At 50.2% G+C, this 20,117-nt stretch overlaps 1 protein-coding gene across 8 annotated transcripts in view; it reads left to right on the forward strand.

Moving 5' to 3' along the window:
* The window catches only part of ZC3H4 (zinc finger CCCH-type containing 4), a 39,708-nt gene that overhangs the window by 1,147 nt on the left and 18,444 nt on the right, over positions 1–20,117 (forward strand). For 4 of the 8 annotated variants that reach the window (XM_070387450.1, XM_070387451.1, XM_070387458.1 and 1 more), the window contains exons 2-6: positions 85–247; positions 14,429–14,648; positions 14,930–15,040; positions 17,097–17,319; positions 19,318–19,472. In XM_070387450.1, the coding sequence (XP_070243551.1) occupies positions 85–247; positions 14,429–14,648; positions 14,930–15,040; positions 17,097–17,319; positions 19,318–19,472 (872 nt within the window). The other 4 variants (XM_070387456.1, XM_070387454.1, XM_070387453.1 and 1 more) reach the window with 4 other exon arrangements.

Consider the following 20,117-nt stretch of genomic DNA (forward strand, 5'->3'; position numbering starts at 1 on the left):
CTCAAGAGCTGAAGTGTGCCCCTCCCGCTACGCCCAAGCAGTCCTTTTTCGTGCATTAACATCCCCTCCCCCCCCCCCCCAAAGGAACTATGGAGGCCGCGCCCGGGACCCCCCCGCCGCCGCCATCAGAGTCGCCGCCGCCGCCATCGCCACCACCGCCATCAACGCCTTCGCCTCCTCTGTGTTCCCCCGACGCCTGCCTGGCTACCCCGCACCTCCTCCACCGCCTCCCGCTCCCTGACGACAGGTCAGGCCCCCGGCCCGGCTGGGGCGGCGTCCCCGGGGGGAGGTAGAGGAGGAGGAGGAAGGGGGGCGGCGGCCATGTTGGGCCGGGCCGCGGAGGAGGAGGAGGAGGAGAAGAAGGAAGGGCGGGGTCGGTGGGTGTCTCTCGCTCGCTCGCTCTTTCTCGCTTGCTTTCTCTCCTGGCCTCATGCGTTTCCCCCCCCTCGCGGCGCTCGCCCGCTCTCCCTCGCTCTCGCTCTGTCTTTTTTGGGCGCCATGCTGAGGGGAAGGTGAGGAGGCGCCCCCCGGACCCCCTGCGCCCGCCCTGGGGAGGGGGCGCCGGGGGGGGTGCTTCGGAAGCCCACGGGGGTCCTGGCTGCCCCTGCGCCCGGAGCTGGCAGCCACGGGCCCGCCTGCCTGTCGCCTGGCTTCGGGGAAGGGAATGGGGGAGGGGCTCCCGGACCCTTTGAGGGCATCTGGAGCAACAGCCCCGCTCTTAGGGAGTTGGCGGGGTCTCCCAGCCCCCGGTAGTATCCTTTCTCCTGGGGGAGGTGTGCCCTGCCCTACTTGGAGAGGTACCCTAGCTTTCGTGGGAGACAGAAAGTGGGGGTTCGTTCATTTCTTTCTCCATCCTAATGGGGGGGTCCTTTTGGTTGGGGCTCTTTTACACTTTTTGGCGGGAGTTGTTGCCTAGCTATTCCCTAGGGGGGCAAAAATTGCGGGGGGGTGTGATCCCTTGCCCCTTTGGAAGCCCTTGCCTCTTTTGGGGGCGAAGACCCTTCCCCAAGCTATTTTTAAAGGGAGGGGTCCTTCTGCTTTTCGTAGGTAGGTGATGGCGTTTATTGGCGCGCGGGGTGGGGGGGTAAGCTGTTGAGGTTTGGTTTCCCTGCCTGGTAGAGGAGAGGAAGTTGGTCCCCTCTTTCTCATGGGGTTCCCTCCCTTTTCGGGCTATCATGGGGCGCCATCCCTTCCGGGAGGAAAAAAAAAAACGAGGTTTCCTTGTGCTTTGCCAAGTGGTGAAAGGGAGCGCCCCCCTCCCCTGTATTAAGTGCGAAATGGGCTCGCCCCATGCCCTTCTCTGGAGGGTGATAAAGGGGCCAGCCCGGCGCGTTTCAGCGCGAGGTTGGGGCCCCATTTCCCCTGCGCCAGCAGAAGGTTGGGGTGCGGGGTTCGCCCACTCTTCCCTGGTAGGGCAGAGGAAGAGGTGGCTAGAGAGTGGATTTGGAAATGGTAGCAGGGTTTCAGCCGGCTGGAGAGTCTCGGAGGGAGTGGGGGTGGGGAGAGGAAGAGGGCGCTGGACAGATGGCTGCCTGGTCGCAGCCCGTGGCTGGGGAGTCGCAGAGGACCCTCCCTTAGACTGGGGTCTTAGCTAGGGCTTTCCCCCGCCAGGCACCACGGCCCCTTCTCCCCACTCCCACCTCCCCTTTTCCCTTTCTCCTTCACAGACCATACTTTGCCTTTTAAAAGAAATGCCACCCACATTCAGAGACACAAGTGCAGCAGTTTGGTGAGCTTTTTACAAATTTTTTTTTGTTTTATTCTGTTTTGTTCTAATTAAATGTATCGTCCTGGGAATCGCAGCCCATCGCAGCCTGACTCCAGTTCAAGGAAATAAACAGATTAGCAAAGGTCTGTTCGCTAAGCCCACGTTGGGCTTCCGGGCCCCCTCTTGGGGCAGGTGCTTTACTCAAAGGTGCTTACACGCTTTATTCGACCTCTAAGGAGTTCTCTTATGTCAGAAGTGTATGTCTTACAATGGGTTGGGCTGGTAAGTAGCCTCTTTTATTGAGTAATTCAATTATCTCCCTCTTTTTGTCCCTTTCCTGCCTGCCTTCCTCCTCGCCTTTAGACCAAAGTGATGCTTGAGTGAGTGAATTTATATGTTCAAATCGGGATTCTAACCCTGTTGAGCCCTTTTAGACTTGCACATCCTTTCGATGTTTAGTTTTTTAAATTTGATGTACACAGTTTTCTCAAAAAAAAAAAAAAAAAAAGGTGCATTACTGTAACATGTCAAAAACCTGCCTAAGAGGCCCATGTGTTTCCAAGCCCTTGCTCTCCCTCTTGCCATTTCAGTCCATTGCTTTGTCTCCAGGCTTCATGTTTGAAGAAAGTGGATACTTCACATCCGTTTGTAGGAGACAAAGTTACTGAATTTGGTTTATGATACTTGTGTTCAAGTTAATGTTCTCCCTCCCCTTTTCCCAACCAACCCAAAAGATGGTGGTTCAAGTAGATCCTAGTTTCTCATATCTCTTATGGTGATGGACGTTTAAATTAAGCAAGTCATTTGTAAAGTACTGTTTAAGCACCAAATCTGTAAAGTGTGTCAAGCTTCAGTCTCCTCTCCCCATCTGCACTGTTCTTTGTTCGAAAGCACATGCCTGACGGTGAAAAGTTGATGCAAACGTGTTACACGCCCAGCCATGGTGGAGAGAACACTTCCTCCAGCCCCCAGTCCCCTCTCTCCTACATGTACAAAGAAAAAGCAACAGAAATGACTTGCATAACCAAACACTCCTTCTGATATGTTTTACAAGCATAAGTTCTGTTAAAAGACAAAACACGGTGAAGTTCCATTTTCCCTCTTGCCCACTTTTGGTCCCTGACATACTACTCTGTTAGAGAAAACTTTTTAACACACAGCCCTCTTCCCCTCCCAAAGATCCTGTTTCCTTTTTTCCGTTCTCAGGGGAAAAAAGTTCACTGACGTTTAGATGAGGAAACACGTAAACTGCAATTCAGTGGGCCACTTATTTTGTTCTTTCTCTCCATATGTTCACAACTAAAGTGCCGTGACAATCTTAGGTATGTAAAAGCCTTTGTGGGAGGAAGAAATGTCCACACGGTCCAGTATTCCTGCAAAAAAATGTCTGAAGCACAAACTGAACACACTTTCTAGTGCATAGGGTCAGCTGAAAATGAGCATTTATTTGAAGTTTCCCATTTGTGAAATTCCTCCTCCAGGAGTCAAGAGCAGAAACTGGATGCTAATAGATGACCCTACCAAGTGTCAAGGGCTACTCAAGTGTAGAAGGATGCTTTTTTAAAATTTTACTTTTAAAATGAAATGTGAAGGAAATTGGATTTCTTTTTTAAGTGAACTTTTTTAGCGGTCATTAATGTTAAAATCTCCTCAAACAGTGTGAAACGCTCAGGCACATCAACACAAAGGTTTGTTGTTTTTTCCTTCTCAAAGAAATCCTATCAAATCCAAGAAGCCCCAGTCATTATGTCAAACTGTATCTCAGTAGTCTTCCTTTTTGAAATGTCACAGTACTACCTTTTCCCCCCAAACTGATGTACCAGTGTTAAAATTCAAATTAATGGATGTTGCAAAAAAGAAAAAAAAAAAGGGTGTCACTTAGAATCTCTGATTTAACAGCAGGTCTTACACACTTGTAATCTTTAAAATTTTTATATTCTCTGGGGGAGAGGTTTAATCTGAAAGCAAATAAAAAATCTCCCAGTAGAAACAAAAATCATCTGTGACCATGGAAACATGGTTATTCTGGTCATAAACTCCTTTATTTTTTTTTTAACTCCTCTCAAATTTGCTCTTCAAAAGAAAAAAAAAATGTGATTCCCCAAAAGGGCTTTCTAATTCACCTTCTACAACTGTCTCCCAGATAAGGTTTCAATTTGCTCTGAAGGTTTACATTTTTGAGTCTCAGACAAGCCAGAATTTTTTGAAAGTAGAGCTAGCTGTTTTAGAAAACCACCACTCTGACTTATCCTCAGCCAGGAAGGCTGATCCCAAGGGGACCTTGTTCTGCACCTGCAGAAGTGAAGGCTTTCCCAGCTGTTGACTGGCAGGTTAGAGATGGATGTTGATTGACTTTGGATGTTCCCGTCCGGGTGAATGTGGAGAGTTTCCTATCGGGGCTTGTTGAATAAGGCCTCCACCTCCACTCTTTTCTCTTTGATCTTTTCCCTTCCCTGATGGGAGAAAATTGGGTGTCTCAGGGTTGCCTTACTTGTTCACTTATGTTACGTTCTTGTGGTTGTCAGGTCCCTAGAACATCCCATCGTGTAGGCCAGATCCAGTTACAGTAAATAGCCTCTGTGGTGAAAATTGCTAATGAAACTATTACCAAGCCTCTGTGGGTAGCTTCAGGCCAAACCATATTCCAGAGAACCTAATTTTGGTCCCTGTGGACCATATCTTCTAGGACCAGAGCAGCTGATTGTAACCCAGCTTAAGGGGTTAGAAGAAAATAATTCAGCACAAACAGTGAAGTGGCTGTGTCTGAGCACAGTGCTCACCTGTACCTTGGTAACGTAACTACTGACACAGTAGGAAGGGAAAAGAAAAAAAAGGATGATTTCTGAGATTTCTGGCAGTTGATATTTAATAAGCTGATTGAAAGAACTGTAGGAGCAGTCTGCTCACTGGTGGAGGGAATCCTGTTACACGGCTTGAGGTCCGTTTCAGAGTCAAAACCCAGTGAAAAGAGTGGAAAAGGCTTGGCTGTTTGGGTGGCATATAAGGTTAATTTGGGTAAGTTAAGGTGAAACTGGAAGTTGGGTATCATGGATTTGACCTTCCAGATTTATGGGCCAGGTCTTTGCTGCAGGCTGTTTACTTTTGTTAGTTCACGAAGATGCAGTGTTGAAGACATCGTGCAAAGCTTTTACCTTGCTTTAGTAACGGTATGAGGTTACAAGGGCAGTTTCTTTTAATACATTTCTGAAGTTGAATCAGTTGATGAGCAAGAGGAAGACACCGCTTTTGGATTGGTGTAGATGTAGTTAGGTCCCGTATTGGAATCGTTTTCAGTAGTATGTCGGCTCTCTGCTCAGAGCGTAGTTTGCGTCTGCTGTCCAAATTGCTGTAGGTTGAGGATCTTTCTCGTTTTTGTTACTTCTCATCTGTGTGAACTGGTGACTCAGCTCGCTATTTGTAAGGCAAGTGGTGACATCTTCTGAACATTGGAGGTGGCGACAGGATGTGAAGGAACAGCGTGGGTTTGGAGACGGATAAGCTTGTGTTCAGTGTGCAGTGGGCACTGAGGATAATGCCCTCCCCTCAGGGGCATTGTGGTCAGATGGGCATATGTAGGACACCCACACAATGCCTGGCATTCAGAGAATCTTGGCTTCTTTATCTTCCTGCTGTCCCTGCTAGAGAAGAACTCTAAATAGAATATACACTCTGGTGTGTAAACAGAAGTAGAGTAACGTCTGTGTCTTTGAAGGAAGTCAGTTTCTTACCTCTTAGGTTTCTTTATGGTCAACTCATTAAAATTGCAAGGAGCCCATTAGGGTTGCACCCGGGTGGGAGCAATCTTAAAAAGCATTTCTTACTTGCTCAGTGTCATTATTATAAGATGCTAAAACAGACATGGGCTTCTCTGGTGGCTTAGACAGTAAGGAATCTGCCTGCTACGCAAGAGATCTGGGTTCGATCCCTGGGTCAGGAAGATCTCCTGGAGAAGGGAATGGCTGCTCACCCCAGTATTCTTGAATTGAGCTCATACTGGCTACTTCCCCTATTCATCTTTTGCAGTTCAGGTCTGAGTTAAGGCTACAACTTTGGCCAGCCTCCTGAGAACAAGGGATCGAGAGGGCTATGGCAGCTCACCCACTGCTAACTAGTCACATCCCCCTGAGCAAGTCCTTCACCCTCACCAGAGTCTCTCAGAAAAATAGGCAAGGCCTGCCCCAGCTCCAAGGTTCTCCCACCCCTGGTGGGAGATTTGGCCGAGCCAGTTCAGGTTCTATTCATTTATCAGCCAGGCTTGTCCCGTGCTTTTCTTGGAGCAGAACAGTGTTCACTCGCAGTGTTTAAGGAGTCCGTCTCTCCTCAGGACTTTATTTAGAGTTGGGCAAAGGTTGACACTGCCTTTTTAGCAGGCCTCATGTTACCTTCTCGTGTCTGCCCTGCCTTCTGTGGCTTCTGGCCACGGTGAACCATGGTTGCTGCGACTGCAGCTCCTGGTACCGGCTGCAGAGTAGATGCCTTGGAAATGAATTGTAAGGTTAGGCTAAATGGCTAGATCCCAGGCAGAGCCATTAGAGAAACCTTGGCTCGGCAGCTAGCTGAATTTCAAGCTGGATCCTTTGTCCCTGTCAAGGGGTCCCAGAAACCCGACTCTGGAGCCATGAAGCTCCGTGGAGCCTGGATGCTGCCTGCTCCCTCCACACCAGGCTGGCCCTGTGCCCAGAGGCCAACCTGGACCTGGTACAGTATTTTTTAAACTGCAGCAGGCAGGCTTTAGTGGAATATGAAGTTCATTTATTGATTTGCCTCCTGTATTTGAGGGAAAAAAAATAAAGAGGATAGAAAAAGCAGAGTACTGCGAAGGTTAAACGTGGTTTTGTGGAAGTTTGTTTGTTGAGTTTTGTTGAAGCGTTCCTTTATCTCCATGGTGGCTGCTTTTGCACTAAACAGCGGAGTAATTGGGACATAGACTGTATGACTTGCAAAGCCTGAAGTGTTTATTCCTTTGCTCTGTAAGAAAAAGTTTGCTGGCCTCTGCACTGGTTGTGGGCCTAGTGCCTGGAGGGCTTGCACATCAGCCACCGTTGCTTATTTTTGTGTGGGGGTGGGGAGTGGGAGGGAACTTTAAAGTTGTTGAGGGAGTCCTCTGTACTCCTGCCCCTCTATGACTTGCTGAGGGTTCCATCATTGCTGTGTTCCATACCCCGGCTTTTGAACCTTTTGAAGCAAAGGGATTTTCATTCATTAGGAGTAACTGGAGCCCTCTTGAAATCCAGCGTGAACTCGGATGGCAGCTAACCCATCCCTGCCGTGGCCCGACCCAAGGGAGCCTGGGCCCAGGCGCAAGTGTCATTTGGCTGAACGTCCGCTGCAGGTGGCTTGGATTATTGCCTTCTGCATTTTCCTAACAGACACTAGGGCTTAGGTTTCCTTGGGATTCCAGGCCCTGCCGTCGCTCAGGACACCAGAGCAGTCCCCGGAAGCGCAGCCTTTCCGCAGCCGAGGCGGGGCCCTGGCTGCAGCCCTGAGGCGACTGACTGGCAGCTGCTTTTATCTGCTGGGTTGATGTAGCAGTCACCTAGGGGCTCCTGTCCTTTACCCTCTGGCCTCTCTGGAAGCCCTCACCAAACACCTTGATGAATGAGTTTGTAATCAGAGGTCACCCCTCAGTGACCTGTTGATTACAGAGTTTTAAGTGATCCAGGTTGCTCCCTTGGAAATAGTCCAATGACTGTGCTGATGAAATTGACAAAGGGTGTGGATGGCTGAGATGGATGCCTGTTTGTGTGGACAGAATCCCAAGCACCCACCCCATCTATACCTGGCCCTGTTCTGAGCCTGTGGAAACCCAGGGATGACTATCAGTCTCTTCTCTGCCCTCCCAGAGCCCAGAGTTGACCAGAAGTTAACAAATAATTGTAAACAGAGAATTGTGTATATGAACAAGAAATCTGGGCATCCTAAGCCAGATCTCTTGTAAGAGGAAAATATTAATATGTTGTCTTGGCTAAATGGAATCAAATTGATTCCTCTGAAAAAAATTATCAACAACAAGTCTTAGTTCACAGGTATTGTGATTCAGCTTTCCTTTCTGGAATAACAGGAATCGGCTCTCTTTGGATGAGAGCCAGCATCTTTCCAGCTTTAAGCAGTCCAAAGCGTGGTTGGCCTGAGAAGGTGGCTAGAAAGAGAAGCATATTTCAGAGGTTCATCTGACAGGAAAAACTTGAATCAGAGAGATGCTTTTATCAAGAAGACTGTTTTCAGAGCACGTGGGAGTAGGAGAATAGCTATTCAAGCCAAGAAAAGGATACTTTTGACTCAGATCCTTCCAGGAGGCTGGGTTTTTGCTTGCTCAGCTTGTTTTCAGCTCTACAGCAATGTTCTGCTTCAGAGGTTTGTGGATGCCACACACTTGGGGATGAAGCAGTCCTTCTAGAGGACTTTGGAGTTTTCTTTCCTTGGATTAATGTTGCTTTCTGTCCCTGTTGGGATAAATCCTGTTTTTTTTTTTTTTTTTTTTGCTAAGATTTCTTGGACCTTTCTGAGTACCTCTTATTCCCTAAACTATCCAGATTCTTTGGGTCATATTTTTGAATGTCCCAGTTCCGTTCGTTTGACGTGGGATGGCCTGGGGGGATGGGCTTATAGTGTCTTTTCATGTTGATAGATTTACTCCTGAGCCTGTATTTTGGGCCAGGTTGACGCCAAATCCTTGATTTACATGGTTTCGGGGGATTCTTCCCAGGAAGATGTATTAATACGTCCATCTCAGAGGTTCCTTTACTGCCTTCGCTTTGCAGTTGGAACAGGGCAGAGTGTTGAAGGAGCTTGTTTGGTGTCTTAGGGCCTCCCTTTGGCATTTTTTGCAGTACTGTTTGATTTGATCTATTTTCTGCACCTATGTGTTTTTTTTTTTTCCAACTCAAGTTTAAACTTCAGGGTGGCAGTTGTTTGGTTAGTTGGTCTGTATAGTAAATTACTCTCTTTTGGATAATTTCTAATTGTCTTAAGGGTTGAGGTTAAGAGCTGGCCATGGAGTCAGAAAGTCCTGAACTTGGATTCCCGTTCTGCTTCTTCCTGCTGTGACCCTGTGGGCATATTTCTTCCCATCTCTGAGCCTCAGTTTACTTGTCTGTAAAATGGGGATACTGAGTCACTACTGCATGTTTGTTCATGGGTTTCGGTGACAGGTTGTAGAGCTCAGCAGTGTGGTACTTGGCATGGAAATCACTGCTGCAGGATGTTAGTCATGAATAGTTCCTATGGCTCTTGGACTTTATGAGGCCCTGGGGTGCCCAGGGAGGTTTTGTAGTTGGGGAAACCACCGTCCAGAGGTGAGGGCTGGCGGAGGCCCTCCCTTGAACTCCAGCTCTTTGCTGGGGGGAAAGAACGTCTTGAGGACCTTGATGAGCTCTGTTCACTTGACTGAGAGGTTGTCCTCACCCAGGGCATCTTTTTTAATCTGTTCATGTTTTCTTAGGGACATTTTCTAACAAATCAGTATTTAAGAGACAAGGAAATAATATCATAGACTGCCATGTACCCGTCACCAGTTTCAACAATTCTAAACATCATTTTGCCAGTTTTGGTTCATCTCACTACCTCCCCCGTCCCCCTTGAGTAGTTTGAAGCACATCCCAGGTTTCATCTCATTTCACCCATACATTCTTCAGTATGAATCTTTAACTTAATTTTTTTTTTAAGATAACTACAAAACTTTAACCATGCTTAACAAAATTAACAGTAATTACGTAGTATCTCAGATACCCAATCTGGACTCAGAGTTCTCCAGTTTCCCCCACGCTGACTTGTTGGTGTGTTTCTCGCAGGGTCCTTGCACTGGGCAGGCTATCTCACTTCTTTTGAGAAGTGAGGGGTTCAGGGTGTGGCTCGGGTTTCTCATCTCCCAGGGCTGGTTGGTGCTTGCTGCTTGGGTGGGGTCTGTGATGTGGCCCTGTTGCCATGGAAATGCTGTGACATCACAGAGCCAGTTATGACCACTCCTGAGAATGTTGAGGGCCAGGCAAACCCAGTGCTTATTTGCTCCTGATTTGTGGTTGATGAACCTAGGTAGTAAGGACACTGAAAAACACGTGCAAGACCCAGAGGTTTATTTCCAGAATTTCTAGCCTCTGAAAATCCCTCAGTGAGGCTCCCTTCCCTGTGGCCTAAATCGAGGGAAGGTCTCCGGGGGCCTTCCTCAGGCAGGCGCCCTGAGTCAGTTTTGTAAAGGAAAAAGGCTCCATGCCTTTGCTCTTAGTAACCTACTGTCCCCCCGGGTCAGACTTGGGGATCCCGGACGTCTGCATTTAGGCCTGTCGTTAAACATTTGAAGAGGCGGAGCCTCCTCGTAATTTTGTAATTTTGTCCCTAGTTAATGGGTCATTCAGAGCCTACCCAGGCACTTTGTTGAGAGTTGGGGCAGTTAATGATCATGACCCTGACCTTCACATTAACCTAGCCGCCTCTTGTCAAGGGCCCTCATGATGTTCAGGTAATAGCCACTGCTCCCATGGGTTTTCATCTTTGTTGTTCTGTGCCAGTCTCTCCCCCCGCCCCTCTCTCTCATAAATCAGGTCAATGCATAAACCCAGGCCCCTCTAAGCTTCCATCTAGCTCTCTCATCTAGAGGATGTCCATGTTGCCAAACCTCATTTCTGTCGGGGACCTTTGTTCCCTTTTCCCGGGACTCAGTGCTCCCTGGGCCTCTTCCTCCTAGTCCTCCACTTGGTTACTTTGTTGGACCCCCTAGATGAGAGCTGAGGAAGGGGAGGTGTCGACCTGTCAGTGTCATTGTCAGAGGATGGCGTATGCGTAGACAGACCAAAGAAAGCAGGAGCTTGCTGGCCAGTGCTGTCCCTGAGGGGAGTTGGCTGTAGCTTCTGCACAGAGAAAGTGCTTTCATATAAGGATTGGCAACTGTTTAGGTTAGTCCCTCCCCATGGAGGTGCTCCTGCTGTGGTTCTTAATACCACTCGTTACTATGTGTCTAGTACTTACTCTTTGCCTTCCCGGGAGGGACATCAGGGGTTTTATACATGTTATCTCATTTAATCCTCACAACCCCCTGAGGGGGGTGCTACACTTACTCCATTCTGCAGGTGAGAAAACCAAGGCTCAGATTCCATACCAGAGCACACTCTAGGGAAGACTCAGAGCTGGCCAAGTTACTTGATCTGCAGAAGGAAGCAGGATGCCCACTCTCTAGACTGGCGGGGGTAGGGGGGTGGAGGGTGGTGAGGCCAGCCTCCTTTGAAGCGTGAGGTTTCTTTACTGTTTTTGCCAAGCCCATGATGTGTGGTGAACCTGTGGAGTTGGCCTGGTAGGCATTCCTTAGAATGGGCACCCAGATCTCTTCTTTGACCCAAAAAGAGGAATTGGCCATCACCAGCTCTGCAAGGGGAAACCTAAATGTCCTGGATGCTCAGTCCAAGAGGCACCAGGCAGAACTGACCCTACGCAGGGATTTGGCCTGTTTTCCCCACCGGTGCCCATCCGAGGTTGGTCTCCCAGCGTGGTTGATTGCTGGTCCCCAATGGCTCTGGCGGGCTGGCTGTTGTGCAGCCGTCCCAGCGTGTTGCCAGCCCAGGCCCTGGAAATCAAGCAGCCACTGCCCAGGCTGATGCTTTAGGCTTTCTCCTGCATGCTTGTCTCAAGAGGGTTTGGCACGTCTAGATTGAAATGATTAGCGCAGTGGGGCTTCCCCCACTCTGCTTGGGGGATTATGTCACAGTCTATTAAGCATGCTCCCTCGGTATTTAATGCCACTCTGACACGGATTTTGCTGGCAGTCTGTTAAGTGGCACCACTTAAACCACGTTGCTGTTTTGTGGAGGCAGCCCTTGTGCGTGTCAGAATTTCTGCCTCCATCCCAGTTGGTTGACCCCCCCCCCCTTTTTTTTTCCTTCTGGTATAGAAGAAAATAGGCCCTGTATTCATGCAGGACATTTAGCTGGGAATCTCAGTGTTATCCAGGGCACCCCCTCAGGTGACCAGAGATGAGCCCAGTCCTTGGAAAAGCTGGAGAGCACAGCATGGCCAGAGAGTGGGGAGAAAGAGCAGTGGGCAGTCAGGTGTCTGCATTCATTTCCACACCTCCTCTAGTATCCTGTTCCCCCTTCAGAAATGACCAGGAAATTTTTTTTTTAATGTTATTTGTTTTGCATCAGCTCCCAGGGAACAGAGTTTCAAGTATTTACTCCCCAGTTTGTAAAAAGTTGTAGATCTGCCTGGGGCTGTTAATGAGATGATACGGAAAAGCTGTCTTTGACTAAAAGAAGTCTTTGTAGAGTGGATTTGAATGCTGGAATTCCCGGCCTTGGATAAAGCCTGTGGAATGAAAAGGCATTATTGTGGAATCTCTCTTAAAGGTGGTTGAAGCTCTTGGAGTTGCTGGGATGGTCTTTGCCCCCCAGCGAGTGTGAGGTGTGTGTGACAGCGGGATGCAGGTGGAGGTCTCAGCTGACCCCGGGCAGGACTTGGCGCCTGCTGTGCCTGGGCGTCCTTGTCCACGAGTGTAGGGGTGGAGGAGTATCTGCAGGGGCCAGCCCCTCTGGCTCAGCTGCTGGCCCTGTATCCCAGAGGGCTCAGCTCCCCTGCCCTATGGACTCAGCTTCTTGTCATTTGTACCTTTCCCTGCAAGGGCAGCGTAGAACTGGGCTTGCTGAGACCCAGCACAGAGAAGATGCTCGGTATGCGTGGCGTCGGAGGAGGCGGTCAGTGAGCTGCTCCTGCTTCGCTTTCGATCCTCACCAAGCAAGGGAAGAGTGGGGAGCTAAGAACCAGTTTCTGACTTTTTCCATGTCACTTGTCTGTCTGGCCTCAACACGCCCTTTCACCTGCCGTCCCTTCGGTTTGTTCCTTCAGTTTGAAAACGAGAGGGTTGACGATGTCCCACTGTCCCTTGCACTCTGACAGGCCTTTGCTGGCTCCAGGGGGGCCTTTTGCTCTCTGCGACCTTTGACTTCTCATCCAGGCTTCTGGGCCCCCAGACAGTTCCTGTCTTCCCAGGTTCCCTCCCTCCTGCCCTGTGGTTCTGGGTGCTTATTTAACTTTTCCCTTTCCGGACTAAAGCGTGGAGAGTGGTGCTTTTGCTTTCCTTTTAGCTTTTCTTCACAGAGTACCAACCCCTTCCTCTCCAGTCTGTCTGTGGGCCTTCCCTAGTCCCGTAGCGTCTGTCTGTCTAGTCCTGTCTGTCCCTGTTTTTTTCTGCTGAGGTTTGGTGACCTGGCCCGTCCAGCCAGATTCTCAGCAGGGATGGGTTTGCTCTCTCCGTGTCCTGCAGGACTCCAGGTCTCTGCGGGAAGTTTGCCATGCCCCTGAATAACAGCTTCCCCCTCAGCTCAGAACTCGCCAGAACCAGTTTCCCCAGTCAGGTGGCACCTTTACTGTGGGTGAGGCCGTTCCAGCAGAGTCGCCTCTTCCCAGGAGAGCTTTGCTCCCATGGAGCAACTCTCATGTGGGCCACACCCAAGCCAGGAGGTGGCTCACTTGTCAGGAATGTGGCCTTCTCCAGCCTTGACTCTTCCTGCGTGGCTGGCCCAGGACCGCCGGGCGGGTTCCGGGGTCACCTCACTCTATTGTTGAAACGTCAGTAGGAGTTTTTTGGTTCTGCGTTCTGTGTTTGAGAACTACCTTTGATCTCTGCCGACGGAGTAACTGTCGGCCTGGACCACTTGGGTTTTAAGCCGCCCCGACTCCTTTGAATTGAGAGTGAGAATTAATGGGAGGGTCCCCTTGATGGGTGGTGAGGCGGACAGCACAGAGGTGCCCAAAGGGAGCCTTGCGTGTGTAAAGGCCCTGGAGGATCCTGAGAGGTCAGCCGTCGTTTCTCCACAAAGCCTCTTAGAACCTTTGAGGTTCCAGGGGCTGAGCCCCCTTGATGAGCTTGTTCCCACACTGAGCTGGTCCCTTCTGAACACCAGGGGCCTTTTCTGCCGAGATTAGTTCCTTTTGGGGTTAGCCTTTTAGGTCCTGGGCCCTTCATGTTATTCTTTTTTATCTTTTCATTCTCTCTGTGGGTCTTAGTTAATGGAGTATTTTGTGCTCTCACACATACTTGGCAATCATCATGCATGATGAACTTCGAGAGATTTGGACTTTTTTTTTACACTTGTTTATTTTTTTTAAACCAACTTCTGCATTTGTGAGAACTGTGTCTGTGGGTTTGGCTCCAAAAACTGGATTCTTTTTCCAGCTGCTCCTTTTCTTAACCTGATTTATCCCTTCACCCCCAACCCCACCCCATAGATATTTAGATGTTCAGAATGTCCTGTCGGCAGCATCTGTCCCACGCGGAGGGTTGTTTCTTAAAGTGCTGGAGATCAGGGTGACATGTAGGGGATTCAACAGAAAGTCGTAGGACAGGGAGCCGGGGGCTGCTGTGGGTAAGGCGAGCCAGGTGGGAAACAAGGGGCCAGCGCAGGCTGGGGGGCCCTTCTGTGGGCACTGCTGCTCCTGTCATGCGGGGACCCCAGGGAGGGGTCTGGGACCCTCCCCCCTGCCGCCCAGCTCTTCACCTCTGGCCCAGAGCCGAGGAGCCGACGGAGCAGGGCCGGCCTGAGACCCGGGGACCCGAGCCTGTTCTCCACGGGCCCCCGTCCTCCGCCTCAAGAGACAGTAGAGAATGGCGTCGGTGCCGGGGGCTACGGGGTGGGGCAGGAGGCAGGCCTCGTGCCCTCAGTCCTGGGCCCTGCTGGCCCACGGACCCCGGGCCCCCCTCAGACCCTGTGCTCACTCAGCCATGGGGTTGGTTCGCAGGGAAGATGGTGAGTTGGAAGAAGGCGAGCTGGAAGATGACGGAGCCGAGGAGACGCAGGACACCTCTGGGGGCCCCGAGAGGAGCCGGAAGGAGAAGGGGGAGAAGCACCACAGTGACTCGGACGAGGAGAAGTCTCACCGGAGGCTGAAGCGGAAGCGCAAGAAAGAGCGGGAGAAGGAGAAGAGGAGGTCCAAGAAGAGGAGGAAATCCAAGCATAAAGTAGGTCCCAGAGGGTGCCCTGGGCCTGCTGGCGCCCAGCCCGGCCTAGTGCCCCGGGGCCCAAGCTCAGCTTGTCAGGCCACAGGGCACTCTTAATCAGGCTGGTTTTCCTTTCCCCAAACTGTTTAAAGACCTTTTCTGAAGAGTGGTAGCTCATGCTCCATTGCCGCTAGATGCCCCTAGGTGAGGCCTTCCGCGCGCAGCCTGGCTGGCACCCTACAGCAGCCAGGCACGTGGCTTGCCCGCCGCCAGAGCCCTGACCTTCTGCCCTGTCCCTGCAGCGCCACGCTTCTTCCAGCGATGACTTCTCGGACTTCTCCGATGACTCGGACTTCAGCCCCAGCGAGAAGGGGCACCGCAAATACCGAGAGTACAGCCCCCCCTACGCGCCGGTGAGTGCCTGCTGCCCCGGGGCCCGAGCTGGGGTCATTAGATCACCCACGTTTCCTGAGCACCGGCGCTGTGCTGGGCACTCATGCGTGGCCCTGTACACGGGTTTTAATTCTGCAGGATTAGGTGTTGGTTTTATCCCCCGCTTTCTAGGTGAGGACACTGAGACTTCGAGCACTTCAGCCAGGCTGAGGCTCCCGGAGCAGGAGCCAGGTTGAGCCCAGTCGGTGCTTCTCTAGGCCACCTCCGCAGTGGCCTTGGCAGGACTCATCGTGTCTCTCCCCTGTCTCTGAGAAAGATGTTGATTTGTCCCTGTCAGAGCTGACTTTAACTATTCTGAAATGACCTTTTGTAGAAAATGGGCAAGAAAGTGAAATGGTTATGGGAATAAATCACCTCAGATGTTGTAGGGTCTGAAGTTATATAGCACTGAGCTTAAGCATAAATTTAAATGATTTGCCCAGTTTGTGTATTGTTTTCCCCTGGCAAAACCAGTAAGAGATGAATCAGCATAGATATTTAAGGTTTTTATTGGGAGAAAAAAAAAATTTAAGTTCTTAAAAGTATCCGGTGTTCAGCATTACCCGTCATAGCAGATACTGTAGATATTCGAACTGATGTTAATCTGCTCACGTAGGTTCAGACTTTAAACTTGAGGGCTGCAGGGAATCCAGGAACACCACAAGCTTTGATGGGGAACTAGGGGTTAAGGCATTTTTAAGATCCACTTTTAGAGCCGTTTCAGTTTTTAAAATTTTGCTGAATATAGTTGATTTACAGTGTGTTAATTTCTGCTGTGCAGCAGAGTGACTCAGTTACACACAAATTATATTCTTTTCATATTCTTTTCCATTATGGTTTGTCACAGGATGTTGAATAGAGTTTCCTGTGTTATACAGTAGGACCTTGTTGTTCTTAGAGCGGTTTTAGGTTTAGAGAAAACTGAGGAGCTAGGCCAGTCCCCTCCCCACCCCACCCCACCCCACCCCCCTGTTTCCATGTCTTAGATCAGCGTGGTCCATTCGTTGTAATTGTTTAGGCACCATTGGTGTGTCCTGTTGTGTAGTCACCAAAGACTGTCATATAAAGTAGTTTGAATGCCCTTAAGTCCCTCTCTGCAGGCCCCTCACACTCACCAGTCTTTTTACTGTTGCTGTAGTTTTGCCAGTTCCAGAAGGTCATGTAATTGGACTTGTATGCAGCTTTTCCAGATTGACTTCTTTCACTTCACAGGATGCCTTTATGGTCCTTCCGTGTCTTTTCATTGTTGGATACTCCACTGGAGTTGGATACTCCATCTGAATGTACCACAGTTTGCTTACCTGTTTTACCTACTTAAGGACACCTTGGTGGCCTCCATTTGTGCTATGTTTTTAAACTTCATCCAGTATCTGTTGGAACTAGCACAGTCGGAAAGCATCATTTTAAATGGTTTCTACCTGGGCCCCAAAAGTCAAAGTGAAAGTCACTCAGCTGTCTTTGACTCTTTGTGACCACATGGACTATACCCTGCCAGGCTCCTCTGTCCATGGAATTCTCCAGGCAAGAATACTGGAGTGGGTAGCCATTCCCTTCTCCAGGGGATCTTCCCAACCCAGGGATCGAATCCAGGTCTCCTGTATTGCTGGCAGATTCTTTACCAACTGAACTACCAAGGAAGTCACTAGTTTGGGTCCCAAGCAGTCATTAATTGAATTCCAAGGTCCCAGGAGATTTCTGACTAGAGAGCGTCCCTCTTGCCTAGCAAGCCCCCTCCCCAAATGAGATTATTCTAGATCCCTGGGAAATACGCCCTTCTTTTCCCAATCGTTCTTCACGGGTCATGGGGCCTCTGTTTCTCAGCTGTCTTTACAACTATGGCTCTTCTGAAGAGCAGAGGCACCTGGGTCCACAGCCCAGCTCTCATTCAGGTGGAAGCCAGGAACCAGCGTGGCTCGGGGCTGGCCTCTCACCCCAGGGCCAGCAGGGACGCCCACACAGACGTGCCAGTTTGGGGGACAGCGGGGGTCTTGGCGGTCCGAACCGGAGGCCCCGGGACTCATGTCCTCTCCCCGTCAGTCCCACCAGCAGTACCCTCCGTCTCACACCACGCCCCTGCCCAAGAAGTCCTACTCCAAGATGGACAGCAAAGGCTACGGCATGTATGACGACTACGAGAACGAGCAGTATGGGGAGTATGAGGGGGACGAGGAGGAGGACATGGGCAAGGACGACTACGACGACTTCACCAAAGAGCTGAACCAGTACCGGCGCGCCAAGGAGGGCAGCAGCCGGGGCCGAGGTGAGACCCGCCACTTCCCCTGGCCTGCTGGGCTGGGCCCCGTCCCTCGCAGCCTCAGGTCCGGGACCAGAGGAGGACTGTTGTTCAGGGCTGAGATGAGCATAGCGGGGGCTGGGCGGGGAGCTGCCCTTGAGCACCAGAGATGGGCTCTGCCCCCAGAGTAGAGGGTCTGTGCTGAGGCTGTGGCTGGGAGGGAGCCAGGCCGGCATGAGGCAAGGAGAGGGCTCTTGTGACTCAGGTTGCTTTTGGAGGGGGGCCTCCCCTCCTAGGGATCGAACCCAGGCCCGGCAGTGAAAGTGCTGAGTGCTAACCAACTACTGGACCCCTGGGGAATCCTCTGAAGCGTTGTTCTTTAAATTCATTTCCTGGTCAGTTCTGAAGAGATAGACAACTTTTCACACAGCTTGGGAGGGTCACGGGCTGACGCCTGTCTCCTGTCACCTGACAAGGTGTGACTGCAGCCCACGGGACTGCCACACCTCTGAACCTTGAACTGTGGCAGTTAGGAGGATGCGGGGGGGCCGTGCACCAGAGACACAGCCTGACCTCTCAGAACCATCTGCCAGTCATATTTCTCAGCCCCAGAGGGCTTCCAGAACTTTCAAGCTCAGCGGTTCTTAGTGCTGCTTGTTTAAGTGGCTAGTCATTCAGCAGTCTTTCTTGCACTTCTTTGTAGATAGGCCCCGTTCTTTGGGGAGACGCTAGACTGGCCTGTCCAACAGAAATACAATGCAAGCCACTGTCGAATTACAAATTTTCTAGTGGTCACACTAAAAACATAAAAGAAAGCATATGAAATAATTTTAAGAACACATTTTATGAGGCTTATATATTCTAAATCTTATTTTAACATGTAATCAAAATAGATGTGATTTTTTTATAAATATATATTACCTCTCTCTTGCTCTCTTTTAACTAAGTCTTTGAAATTCACTGTGCACTTTATACTCCCAGCATTTTCTTTTTTTCTTTCATTTAAAACCGTAAACGTGAACTTTTAAGCATTTAAAAACGTAAACTTTTAAGTGTAAAGTTATTACTACTAGTCCACAGAGTTTTAATATTTTGATCGTCTGGTTGGTTTAACAAAGAACCTAGCCAACTTTCCTCCTTGTAGGCTTTTTTTAAAGTACTGTACATATTTGCAATCACATTGTGCATAGATTCCTATTGAGTAATTTTCTCCTGTCAGGCCACAACAATGAACTGCAGATTCCTTGTTTGTAATGTAAATGATTGAATACATTTTGTTAATATGTTTTTATTCCTATGTTTTGCTATTAAAAATTTTTATAACATTTCCAAGACAAAAAAAAGACAAGTTTATGCTTTGAAAAATTTACGTAATTAAAATTTCATGAAACTAATCTTTTTAGTTTAGGAGTTATTTGGATTTTGACACTGGGGTTGCACCAACAGCATCAGAAATGTAAGATGCTTAAAATTGTTACACTACTTCTGTTGATTGGGGGTTGGGTTTGAGAGTTCTTTGGTTTTATTAAAAAGCTTTTTTTTTTTCCCAAATTTAAAAGCCTTAAATGTACTGTAAGCCTCCGATTGTTGTACAGCTGGGTTGCGGGTGACTGCCCGTCTGTGTAGTGTTGCCTGGTTGCAACACAGTGGTTGGTCATGGAATAAAGGATGCATGGATCTGGAAAAAAAAACAAAAACCGTAAACGTTTACTGAAAATCAGTGCATGCAGGAGAGGGCAGTAGGTGTTGTGTGTCACAGCCTCTTAGTTTGGTCAGCCCCGTGTTGGGTGCTCGGTGGCCCCATGTGCCTGGTGCCCTCGTGTGGGAAAGTGCAGCAGTCAGGGTTGTGTGGGGAGCGTGCAGCAGCTGTGTGTCCATGGCGCTGAGCCAGCCCTGTCCAGAGGCCCAGGGACTGTGTCAGCCCAGAGCAGCTTGCAAGGCTTCTTGGAGGAGGAGGAGGAAGTGATTGACCTCGGGTGGACGGAGGTTGAGGTCTCCCTTGTTCACTGTCTCATCATCATGCAGGCAGCCGGGGCCGAGGCAGGGGCTACCGAGGCCGAGGCAGCCGCGGAGGGTCTCGAGGCCGAGGCATGGGCAGGGGCGGCCGAGGCAGGGGCAGAGGCTCTGTGGGAGGAGACCACCCGGAGGACGAAGAGGACTTCTACGAGGAGGAGATGGACGTAAGGCTTTCTCCAACTCGGGGGCGGGGGGAGCGTGGCTGGTGGGTGCAGCCTCTGTTGGAGGCGGTCCCTGAGACTGCTGGGAAGAAGGCATTAGATGGCAGGTTTCTTTCTGTGTTTCCAAATGTTCCTTTGTTGTTTGAATAGAGAGAACCTTCCTGAGGTTCAGAACTGAAAGGGTTCCCAGGGCTGAGCTGTCAGAACATCCTCAGCCGCTCCTTTCTCTTGGCGCCTCCGTTCCCCATCCCTGAAGAAAGGGTTCCCCAGGGTGCTTTCGAAGCCTTTGTAGTCATCTGTTTACTCACCCCCTGCACACACAGGAGAGCTGCCATACTCACGTTCTGTCCCTGCCCGAGGTCTGGCCACGCTGCTGCTTGTTCCAGCTGCACCGCTGCCCCCTGGGAGCTGGGAGTGACGGGCTGGGAGTCCTGAGCGTACAGACCTCAGGGAAAGGACTAGGACCCAGATGCTGCCCAGGCTGGGGTGGGTGAAGAGGGGTGCAGGTGGGAGTCCCGGGGCCGCTCACTGGCTCTTCCCCAGCCTGGTGGTGTCCCGAGTGTACAAAAAGGCAGAAGGAGGTGGCATATATAGTTCAGGACATGGTTCCCTGTTCCCCGAATGATGCATTCCTGCTTTCCTCCTCTC

The sequence above is a fragment of the Bos mutus genome, chromosome 18 (genome assembly GCF_027580195.1).
Source record: "Bos mutus isolate GX-2022 chromosome 18, NWIPB_WYAK_1.1, whole genome shotgun sequence".
Classification (NCBI taxonomy): domain Eukaryota; kingdom Metazoa; phylum Chordata; class Mammalia; order Artiodactyla; family Bovidae; genus Bos; species Bos mutus.